This window comes from Schistocerca gregaria, chromosome 2 (assembly GCF_023897955.1).
Source record: "Schistocerca gregaria isolate iqSchGreg1 chromosome 2, iqSchGreg1.2, whole genome shotgun sequence".
Classification (NCBI taxonomy): Eukaryota; Metazoa; Arthropoda; class Insecta; order Orthoptera; family Acrididae; genus Schistocerca; species Schistocerca gregaria.
In genome coordinates, this window is record NC_064921.1 from 621125278 (window position 1) to 621137600 (window position 12323).

General features: G+C 39.3%; 1 protein-coding gene across 1 annotated transcript in view; it reads left to right on the forward strand.

Moving 5' to 3' along the window:
- The window catches only part of LOC126334607 (uncharacterized), a 52076-nt gene extending 47646 nt beyond the window's left edge, over positions 1-4430 (forward strand). Inside the window, exon 4 of the mRNA XM_049997010.1 lies at positions 4142-4430. Within this exon, the coding sequence (XP_049852967.1) occupies positions 4142-4351 (210 nt within the window). The 3' untranslated portion in view covers positions 4352-4430. The remainder of the gene's footprint in view (positions 1-4141) is intronic.
- The last annotated feature ends 7893 nt before the right edge of the window (positions 4431-12323 follow it).

The window sequence follows — 12323 nt, forward strand, 5'->3', positions numbered from 1 at the left end:
AAGTTTCATTTTTACTACCAGGTTTGTAATATAGACGAGCCTCAATATTTTAACATAGATCAGTAAGATACACCAATTAACAAAATTTTCATTCAATTCACTTGTGGCAAGGACTAACATATTACGCTACACACTGGTAGTTAACTGACATAGTAACTGGAAATTTTACCTGTCCATCGACGACTGACTGAAACTACGAACATGGTGCCTATTGGCTAATTATAAACATCACAGTTTGATAAAATAGAGGACTACCATATTTTAGTTACTAACATAAAAGACAGAAACAATAAAAAGCATAGAAATAAGATAAGCAGAGAATTAAGTATGTTTAATTATACACTCCATAACTATAAAATAATGAAATAATAGTTACTATTTTCTGAGATAGAAGTTTTAATGTGTACATGATTTCCCCAAGTAAACCAAGAATTTTCCAGATAGTTAAATTTTTAATTTGAATAACTATCAAACTAAAGTATTATTTTAGAGAAAATTTACAGAAAAATCAGGTCTACTAAACCGTAATACTGGTTTTTGGTAAGTATTACATTTTGAGATTGGAACATTCTAAAACACGAAATTTTAAACACAAATAGCTTCTGAAATATAAATTTTCTAAGAAAAGTAAAACATTTGTTGAAAAGAGGAGAATGGGGGCAAATCAACTAGATCAGTCTTGAAGCAAACTGTTTGTGGCAGTACTGAGGTTTAAGATGCACTTACTTTACAGATATCTTAAATTACAAATATTTCTCTAAATAAAATGTTTCCATATAAACTAGATATACTATTATCGTCAGAAGTCAGTAAATTACACTGTGAATAATGAAACTTAATGAAATATTACGAGGGAGGATCGGAAAGTAACGTACAATAAATGTTTCCCCTGGTATTGCAGCTATAATGTTTATTTAATCGTGTGGCTGGGGGCCCCCGTCGGGCAGACGGTTATCCGGGTACCCGTCTTTCAGTTTGACTCCACTTCGGCGACCTGCAGTCGATGAGGATGATAGGATGACGATGAGGGCAGCACTACATCCAGTCGCTGTGCGGAGAAAATTCACTGACGCAGCCGGGAATCGAACCTAAAGGATTGACAGTCCGTCACGCTGACCATTCAGCTACCGGGGGCGGAAAGCTCTAATGTTGAAAGTTCACGACGATATACTTAGAAGTTTGCGCTACAGAGGGTATATTTGTTTTCAAGTACAGCTATAGCATGAGAAATACGAAACAAACATGGCGTGAATGTTACTGTCGTCAACTTGTGAAGAGCAGCGAATTGTAGTTCAATATTTGTAGGCAAAGAGTTATAAACCAATTGAAAATCGCAGGGACACGCGCAACTTGTCTGGGGCCGACTACACGGATCATAGCAATGTGTCCATCTGGTGTGCATTCTTCCAAGAGGGCCGTGATTTGCCAGCGCTGCAGAATGTCGGAGCCATTTTGAGCGACCGGCGTGTGCAACTGTGAACCTTAGCGCAGCAGTTCAACATTTCCTATGGTGTGGTGTACGATATCATTCATGACATGTTGAAATTTCGTCAAATTAGTGCTCACTAGGTGCCTAAGAACCTGACGGACACCACGAGGGACAGCAAATGGTGGCAAGCTTAGATCACTTAATGCATTTCTCTAAAAATGAACATGACATTCTGAAAGGAATCTTCATTGGTGATGAGCCATGGGCGAACCACTACATGCTCGAAACCAAGCAGGAATTTATGGTGTGGAAAAATGTTGGTTCCCCAGTACGAAAACAAATTCGAAGAGACTCAGTCTGCTAGGAAAGTGCTTGTGGTGTGTTGTTGGTGGAATTTGCTGAGCAATGGACCACTGTGAATGCTGCTCCAGCATCCACCATACAGTCCAGACATTGCACTGTCAGACTTTCATCTGTTTGGTCCCATCAAGAAATTCCTGGACAACCAACGCGTTGCAACGGATGGAGAGGTGAAATCAGCAGTCCGCAAGTAGCTATATTCCAACCAAACGGACATCTAAGAACAGGGCATATTGAAACTGGTACCACAATAAGAGAAACGTGTTGAGAACATTGGCGTCTATACAGAAAAAAGTAGATAAAAGAAGTAAAATCACTTGTTATTTTTTTGTTATCTATTAAATTTTTGGTAATAAAATTATTGTACACTATTGTCTGACCTTCCCTCGTACAAGGATAACAGTTTAGTCATTTTATGTAAATGTGGTATACACATTATGTGTAATATAAAGAATATTATTTATGAAGTAGTACTGTAGCTAGTGGAGTTATCCCACATTGCTACGCCCCAAACTCAACGAATAGCAGAGGCGTTGAGACGTTAACAGGAATGTAATCAAGACTGAAAGCTTTGCTAGCTTTTAGATGAATCCTTTTTCTAGCTTCAGTACACTTACACTCAAATACACATGCACCTGTACAGATAATTTGTGTCAGCTGAGTACACTATGTTGGGACTTCAGTTCAGCAGCTGACTAGGGTGAGGGGTTGTGTTGGGAGCAGTGAGTTAGGGGGGGGGGGGGGGCAAGGAGGTGAGATGTGGGAGGAAGAGGCAGCAGGTGGACAGGATAGGAATGCGACGTGGCCACTGGTGAATTCGTGCAGCACATGATGACAATGATATGGAGCAGTGGTTTCATGGGGGTGAGGCTAACAGAACAGGAGAGGGGAAGACTATGCAGAAGAGTTTGTGGGTCAAAGGTTCAAGGATGAATCAGGTTAGACTCCTGGAGCTATGTGGAGGTGAGTATGGGGCTAGGGTCTAGTGGAGATTGATGCTAAGAGTATTATGGGAATGATATATGTGGTGCAAGGACAGCTCCTATCCTATGTAATTCAGAGAAGCTCATGGTGGAGAGAGGGATCCAGATGGCTGTAAAGCAGCCATTGAAGTCAATCATGCTGTGCTCATCAGTGTGTTACAACACTGGCTGGTCAACTCTGCTCTTGGACACAGTTCAGCTGGTTGGTAGTCTTGCTCACACGAAATTCTGAGCATAAGCTTCAGAAGAGCTGGCATATGAAAATACTCTTTTCAAAGTAGCCTCTGATGGAGTATAATAACCCTTTGATGGGACTGGGATAGGACATGCTGGATGGATGTACTGGGCAGGCCCCACACCTGCGTCTTCCACAGATGGCAAGGGATTGAGAGTAAGTGTGGCATAAGAATGGACCAAGATATTGTGTAGGTTCGGTAGTAGCTGACTACCACTTTGGAAGAGGTGGAAGGAATTGTGAAACATAGTTAAGCCCCTGGTCAATGTAGAGGTGCATCTCAGTGTCTCAGAAGTGGTACACTGGGCTGAGGACTACCAGACTAGACATATGGGAGGCAAGATGTTGCACTGTGGAGGAATGAAAATAGGGTTTCTTGGCCCTGGGTCCAGATCATCAATTTACTTGAACCAAAAAAGGGGTTTGGGGCTTTGGGGTTAGGAAAGATGACCCATAAACTAGTTGGCATAGGATTTAGCAGATTTTATAGGAGGTCAATGGCACAGTAAATTCGTTGCCAGTCCAGTGCTGGACAGCAGCCATTGGCGAGCAGCAAAGCACCCACAATTAGCTGAGAAGTACAGAAGCCTCTGTACTTTGTCTCATAGGCGTCTCTACTCAGCACACATCACAGCGCGCAGATTAGCATGGATGTGGGAACACTACCATTGCATTCTCAAAGGCGGTAAAACAGCCATCTTGACCAGTGAATCATAGTACATGCTGATAGTAAGCTATTAATATGTCTAAAGCAATATGGCACAATGTATCCTGCATAACATGGCAACATTCAGTTACCTGGGAGATGTTTAAATAAGATGAAGTAATATCCCTAACAAATCCGTGATTGTCCCACACAATTAATCAGTATAGGAAAAAAGTGCCTGATGATTCCATATTTTTATTTACCTACAGCACTCTGGAAGCAACTTGTACCTTACTGTGAACTGACTTCACCACAATAAACTAATATTAATCGACTTGTATTATATTGTTCGCTATCAAACATTATCCCACTGTGGCTTAACAGCAGTAGTACTCACTATGTAATCACAGTCACAGTAGTCTATAAAGAAATGTTACAGAATTCTGGTGTGTTTCTATTTGACAAAAACCATTTTAATTTTTTTTCAGAATGGCATGTTCCTTAATAAATTTACTGTACTGGAAACAGTATTTCCACTAAAACTCACGGGAGATGACTGGAGAGTAGTCATCATGCTTGTACATCAAGGTGAGGAAATACTTAATGTGAAAGTTGCTGTATCGAAGCTTCCAATAGAAAAAAGAGACAAATGTGATGAAGAACAGGAAGACGACGAGGAAGATGAAGATGATGAATAGCAGTAGAAAAACATAGTAGCGTAGTTACCTCCAGTAACGGACATCTTCTGATAAATAAACAGCCTCTGTGTAAAGTGTGCTTCATTGGTTCACTATTTCCCCCAGCTGCTCCAAACAAATAAAGCAAAGAAGTGCATTTGCAACAAACCTGTAACAGATGGTATCAAAACAACATCCTTTTACATTCTCTGTTATCAAGGAAAACATAATCCCTGGCTTTGTAAGAAAAGCACATTTGCTATCAAAACATTAATATACATACACTGCAATACTGAAAACTTATAGGCCTACGCTATGTTTAAAGATACAAGTAAAAATTAACTAGTTGTTTACAGATCCTGCCCACTTGTATTTTATCTTCACAAAAAATACATGAGGCTGCTTGTATGGTAGGAAATATTTGTAGTGGTTCATTTCCCCCATCAAGATTTAGAGGTTCAGTGACAATGTATGAGCAGTTTAGGAGTTTACTACAAACTTTGCCTTGAGCTCCATTGGAAAATGTTGTACACAAAGTCTATCAAAAATTTAATGAAACTGAATTCTGTAAATTTCTGTCAGTTAGCAACTTTCAACTGTTTGACTTTACGCACTGTTGCAGTCATTCCTCCAATGCCCCAAATATTTATTCTTTCTTTTATTGATGGGGCTACATGGGAACTCTGTTTTTGCCTTGCAATAGAGTCTAAGAAAAAAATTTGAAGGCACTGAGTAGGTCAATTTTGATAAAAATTGTCACACTTTTCGAAGTCAAACAATGCTCATGCACTCGCACAATACACATTTCCTTAATAAGCAAGCTGCCTATTATCTTTGAGGTGGTATTATATGGAATTTGAACACAGCATTTTTTATGAATTAGTGAACAAAGAGATGAATAACAATAATCACACACAAGCACTGAACACAACATATATTTAACTCATTGTTTAGTATGATTTAGAAACTGATTCTTTTTCATAGTAACATGAAAAGTATATAGGCAATTAACATTCATATCTATATATGACTCCAAATAGAAAATCTTCCACCTAAAAAATACATGAAGTGCTTCAAAGGTTTAATGCAATAAAACAATAGAATGCGCTGTCCTATCAGGTAAAAAATAACATAAATATTTCTTACCTTATATCAGAATTTTTGTAGAAACTCAAGAACATGGGCTCTTCATGATAGTTTGCCACCTACCTGAAGATCTAGGAATTTTGATTGTTTTGTCTCACGTATAATTCAGTGTATCCAAAACGTCAGTTGTAGTTTTAACAGTGTGTTATAAACTGTATAAACTAAGTCTTACAGTGATGTAGCATCAATTTTACTTTCTACAATCTATGAATGTGGTCTTGAACTGCACTATTTGATATCTTGCCTATTTTGCACTCAACATCCTTCACTACCAAGCTAGTGTCATCAGCAAACAGAAGTGTTTTAGAATCATATGTCACATTAGAAGGTATATCATTTATATATTAATAAATAGCAGCGGTTCCAGATTTGACCACTGCAGCACTCCTCAACAACCATTCCCCCAACCACACTCCACATCATACCTCCTCTCAGTACTGTGGAAAATGACGTTTTGTTGTCTGGTCTTAAAGTGTGACAGGAACCAATTGTGAGCTCTCTATCAGTTCATATTTTTAGGGATGGTTGTGGGACTCGGCTGTTCTATAGAGGATGTCAAATTAAACCCCTTTCAGCCGTCAAATTTCCAACCTTATTTTATTTGGCAACCAGTTTCAGCGTTGTACTGCGTCACCTTCAGGCCCCTGACTGGCGAGTAGGAAAAATCTACTTCGGTTATGATCTAAACAGGGGCCAGCAATACTGGTATTAGTAGAGACTTGCTACAGTGATCACTTCAAATATCACCTGCCGATTGTTAAAACACGGTGCAGTAATATTTTGTGAGCAACATAATTGAACACCTTAGCTGAATCAATGAAGACAGCTAGAGTTCACAACCTTTTGTTTAATCCATCCAGTGCCACACACAGAAAATAGAACATAACTTTTTCTGTCGCAATATCAATTCTAAAACCAAACAATAAATTTGACAGGAATTTATGTGATCTGAAACGATCAATTAATCTTATATATATAGCCTTTTCAATAACTTTAGCAGTCATTCGACATGTAGCAGTAGTATATCTGTCCGATGCGCATGCCCATCGCATTCTTAGGCAATAAATTAATAAATTAAAATAATTAAGGAGATAAATAATCAGGTGTAATCGTGTCTATATGTACAGAAATTTTTTTGAATAAGCTTGGTGGAAACAGCATCATGATCCGCATGGAGGATCACGAGATATTTGAATTTTAATTCATCTTATTGATCTGCCTTGCTTGTGTAGCAGGGCAATGTTGGTCACAGTAACACAAGTTACCAGTGATATGGACTCAGTCCAAATCGTCAGGAATATTCGAATGTTTATGGAGTTTTACTACCTATGTCCTAAGCATAAACATTGCATAGTTTGCTGAAGTGAACACCCCTTTTGTACGACGAGGAGGTGTGTGAGGTAGCCTAGAAGGATAGAGGAAAAATAGTGCATGATAAATTAACGTATTGTCATAGTTAGAAGGTGTGAGAAATTCTGTCAGATCTCATTGCGAGAGTGTCTACAATGTTGCAATCAGTTTAAGCTGTTATAATATGAAAAGCACTAAACATTCTTAAAGTATATGGTATGACGTCACTGACACTCAAGACGTGCGGCAGTGGACGAGACGCGCCATCGTTAGGAAGAACATGGCTGGCAGTTATAGCACCTGGGCGTGTGGCGAACATTAACTCTACATTGATGGCACAATAAGTTTTGGTTTTTGTCCATATTAAGTCAATAATGTCTCAGCAAGTAAAGTCGCGTAGGAATTGAATTTGTTTGGTGTTTCCAAAATATATTTTGTTTTGTGACAACTCACGCATACTTAAACAATGTCAGATAACAAGTAAAGGTTGAGCTAGGTACAAGGCCATCACTACAGTTCGTGTCAGTATGTTGGATGCTTTGATTATTCCAGTGTTCACAGTCGCTTCGTCCTCTTGTGGCTTTACAACCCAGCATGGATCTTTCCCTCCTCAACAGTTTCCTTCCACTCTGCCCTCTCTTTTACTTTCCTTCTTCGTCCTCTGATTCCTAGGGCTTCCTCGTCATCTAGCCGTAGTTTATGCGGTCTATGTTTTAATCTTCTTCCTGCCGGTTTCTATTGGAAGACCTTCTTTGTAGTTCTTGTGTGCTCTACCCTTAGGATGTTCTCCCATCAGGCTGTTCTTTTACTTTTAATTAGCCTTACAGTATTAGCTCCTTGTGCGAGACTACCCAACTCATAACTGGTCCTTGGTCTCCAAATCTTTTTTTCAGATCCATCCATAAATTTTCAATAGTATTCTTCCCTCTGATATTGTGAGTTGTTGTTCACCAGCGTTGGCGAGCATCCATGCATTTATGTACATTTGAGCTATCATTTTCCATCCTAGACAGCATTATCTGTTTTAAATGTATAATAACACATATGTTGTTGTTATTGTTGTTGTCTTCAGTCCTGAGACTGGTTTGATGCAGCTCTCCATGCTACTCTATCCTGTGCAAGCTTCTTCATCTTCCAGTACCTACTGCAACCTACGTCCTTCTGAACATATTACCGTTTAAAATCCAGGAATTTTATTTCAGAGCCCATGTAGTGCATTTTCTTAATATTAGCCCCAAATTATTCAAAACCCTCTACTGGATCAAAATCTTTTGCTTATCAATTATCCAGTTTACTGTCCCCTGTTCTATGGAGTTTCATATATTTAGTTATTGATTAGTTAATTTCCAGCCCCTTACACCGTGCAGCTTCTTTCCGTTCCACCACTACTCTCTCCAGTGATATCCTTTGTCTATTAATTATTGCTACATGGTTAGCATATGTAGCCAACTGCGTGGTCGTTTTAGCTATATGCCCAGATATTTCCTGGTTCCGTATGATCGCTTCTTAGATCAAACTGAAATGTTTTGTCGAAAGAACATCTCCTTGTCTGACTCCTTTATTGGTGTTGAAACAGTCAGTCAATTCCCCAACCACTCTCACTACCGCCTTGGAACCTGCAAGACTGCCCTAATAACCTAAGTGTGTTTGGATTGTATGCCAAGCTGAATTACATTTTCTAGCATCTCTTCCCTGTTTAGGGTGTAGAAGGCCTGCTTGAAGTTTATGTAGATATTGTTGACTCCTAGGTTATATTCATATGCTTTTTCCTGGTCCACAGTTGATCTCTTAGGCTTAAAGCCACAATGATAATTACCCAATATACAATGTATCTTCCACATATGGGACTAGTCTACTCTGTAGCCTTCTACATAAAATCTTAAATGCCACATTCAACAGAGTAATTCTTCTGTATTTAGAGTAGCATACCTTGCCGTCTTCCTTATATAGGGACTGAGCTACAACTGTATTCAATTCCTCTGCAATTCTTCCTTCATCCCATTTTAAACAGATAAGATAATGTATTCGTTTCTGTAGAGTGATGCCTCCTTTCTTTAGCAGCTGGTCAATTATTCGACCATTTCGTGGAGACCTGTGATTTTTTTAACAGTTAACCGCCTTCTGTACTTCTGAAACATTAGGCTCATCTGTTTTTGGTTCTGTTATACGGTATATCCATTGCTCCCCGCCAGTGAAATCACCCTCTAATATTTCTTTAAATTATTCTTTCCATCTTCCCATCGCTTTTCCCTTTTCTTTCAGCAGTTTTCCAACTTTATCCTTCAGCTCATTGTTTTAGGTCTATACCTTTGTGTTTCTTCTTTTAGTTTCTTATAAAACTTTCTACTCCCATTCCTGTTGTAATGCTCTTCATATATTCTATCGCCCTTTTTAAGGCTTCTCTTTTCTCTTCGTGTGTAGTCTTGGCGCTTCTATTCCCTTTTTATTGTATGTAGCCCGGTTAATTCTCATTTTTCATTTGAGACATTTTACTCTCGCTTCTTTCTTCTGTTGCACTCCCTGTCCACATTCATCATCATAACACTCCTCATTTCTAGGTCTTTTAGATTTCCCTATTATAAACTTTGCCACAGTTATGATATTACTCTTAATACATTCCCATTCCTTATCTGCGTCATTACTGTGTTCCATTAACTGCAATTTCTGTTTAAATTTATTCTGACATTCGAAAGCTGTATCTCTGTCTTCCACTTTTTCTACATTCCATTTCAGCATTCTCGTAGTTTTCACTTTATACGGCATAACAATCATTTTTCTTATTTTTACACTTACAAGGTAGTAGTCCGAGTCTGAATCTGCTCTCCGAAACGCGTGTACAATTTCAGTGCCACTTGGCCATCTCTTGGATAACAATATATGATTCATTTGATTTATATTATTCGTTCCTGGAATTTTCCAGGAACCTTTGTGAATATTTTTTTCTTAGGAAACTGTGTTTTCTGCTTTAAGATCTTTGGTAGCCACAAACCTGGGAACTTTCAGCCCATTGGCACTCATTAGTACTCATTGGTACTCATACAAGCTTTCCTCGGCAAAAAGGGGGTGGAAAGTTTCTTCTTTTCCAAGCTTTCCATTACAGTTTCCCAGGAGCGTTCTTAAATCGTATGCAGGTATCCTTTCACAGACTTCATGTAGCTGAACGCAAAAACTACCCACCACATCCTCATCTGATTCTTCGGCTAAAACGTATAAATACACAAAAGTTGTGTTATAGAATCTGCCCTTTATTCTGTGGGTGCATTTACCACTATTATATCGTGCAAAGGCAAGGATAGATTTTCATACGGTTTCGCTGCCAGTATCATGATCTCCTTGTTTGTAAGCTCTCCCAGAGTAATAGAATGTAAAATTTTGCTTCCATATGTCCTTTCGCCTTTCAGCTGATCTGTTGGAGGGCAACTAATTACAACCTATCCAAGACTTCTTCGACTACACTATTCATTGCTCCTGGCTGTAGCAGTGTACGTGTATCCCATGTTCCAAATTTAAAAGTCCTACCCGTATCCTTGCTTCATAGTTATTTCATCATCGTGAGAGTAGTCCAGCTTTTTCTTTTATCTGTACCAATAATTTTTTCCAAGGCAGCAAGCATATATAGTTGTAGCGGCTTAGCAACATAAATTCATGCATGAGTAACTTTTTCTTGAATCTTGGTATCGTTGGGTTAAGAGTAATAAGTTATGATCACGTGAGCTCCATGAAATCTGACCATAGCATTTGTAACTTTGTGTAGTTACTGTAACGAATCTACACCTACAGAACTGGAGGTGACTGGGCCTCGACAGTATGTTAATGTTTCACCCAGTTGACAGTTATTCATTTATGGGTGAACCAGTTTCTGCCCAGAGTGTTGTTGGCTCAAATGACTCTGAGCACTATGGGACTTAACATCTGAGGCTATCAGTCCCCTAGAAGTTAGAACTACTTAAACCTAATTAACCTAAGGACATCACATACATCTATGCCCGAGGCAGGATTCGAACCTGCGATCGTAGCGGTCGCGCGGCTCCAGACTGTAGCACCTAGAACCGCTCGGCCACTCCGGCCAGCAGAGTGTTATTGTCATTGCACAATTCGTTATCTGCCCAGTGTACTGACAGTTGCTCTGCAGGTAAGGTCAGGTGAGTTTGACAGGTCGAAGACATAATTTTGGACTTCAAAGATGCAGAACCAACAGGTAGGTCTATTATTGATTAGAACTACACAGTCTTGTCAGACTTCCGCTTGCTGATACAGCCAGTTTGTTTACATTGCATTGTTGGTTAGCGTTTGGAAATCAGTTTTTTCTATCATTGTCAACCTATGTGTTTCCTTTCGTTTGATACAAAGAAGACAGAGGCAAATTAATGCAAAACACGAGAGGAAGTAGCGAAGAACATTTCAAAATGGTGCATTGTGATTCTGGGGAATGGTGTGGAATATTGCTGAAGAAGTAGTGAGACAGGTTTCAGAAGAGTGTATAACAGTGGTGGGAAATGGCAGGGAATGATGCTGTATAATTAATAATCTAGTAGGTAATGCTTAGAAGATTCGCCAGCATTAAGTTCTGAGTAGGTAAACGCAACGCTGGGCAGTATCAGCTGGAGGTAAAAAAGTATCCTGCTTGCGGGAGGAAGCACGGAGCACGGAGCACCAGCGCAGTTGTTCAACGAAGCAGCAGAGATAGCTGGTGTAAGGGCAGACGACGCAGCATCAGGTGCCTTCAAAACTGAGCTCTCTCATTCTTTACCAGCTGTTTGGTATGCCAGTAACATTACAGAACAGAATGCGTGATATGGATAGAGACCTAGTAATTCATTTCACCCGCAGGAAAAGAGGGTATACTTGACATGGATGGAGTTAAGAGGGAGCTAAGTAGCACAGAAGTGATCAGTCCTGATATGTACTGGATAAGAGTTTTGTCTGAGGGTGGAACAGTGTTAGCAGCTCCAAGTATTATTTCGTTAGAACCTCTGAAAGTGGAACCACACGAAATTAATCTGGAGGATTTAGGGCCTGCAATCATTGACGACACTCAAGAAATGACAGACGAAGTAATGGGCACTTGGCTCCAGATATAAAGTCTGGTGGGAAAAATTTTTTGCTGTTGTCACTGATGGACACGTTGGGTTATCTCAAGGCAGAATTACAAACAGAAATAGATAAAGGTAACGAAGCAGTGAATTCTTGCGTGTCCTCAGAAATGAAGAAGCAGAAATCAGATGTAAAGCATGACCCTGACAAAAGTTTAGCCAGTACTAAGTAAAAATAGAGCAGCAGGTGGAAACAAAGTTGAAATAGGTAGTTTCAAACGAACATTCAGATTGTAGCGGGGTGCAAAAAAATAGCGAGTCACGAGCTAAAAAATCTGAAAGGATTAAGTGAAAAGATTGGAAGCCAACGAAACTCTCGCACTTTCACTGAGAAAATTGAGCTAAAGGTTTTAGAATGTCTTTACAATATGAGCAGGCTCTGCTGCAGGAATTAAGTGATATCA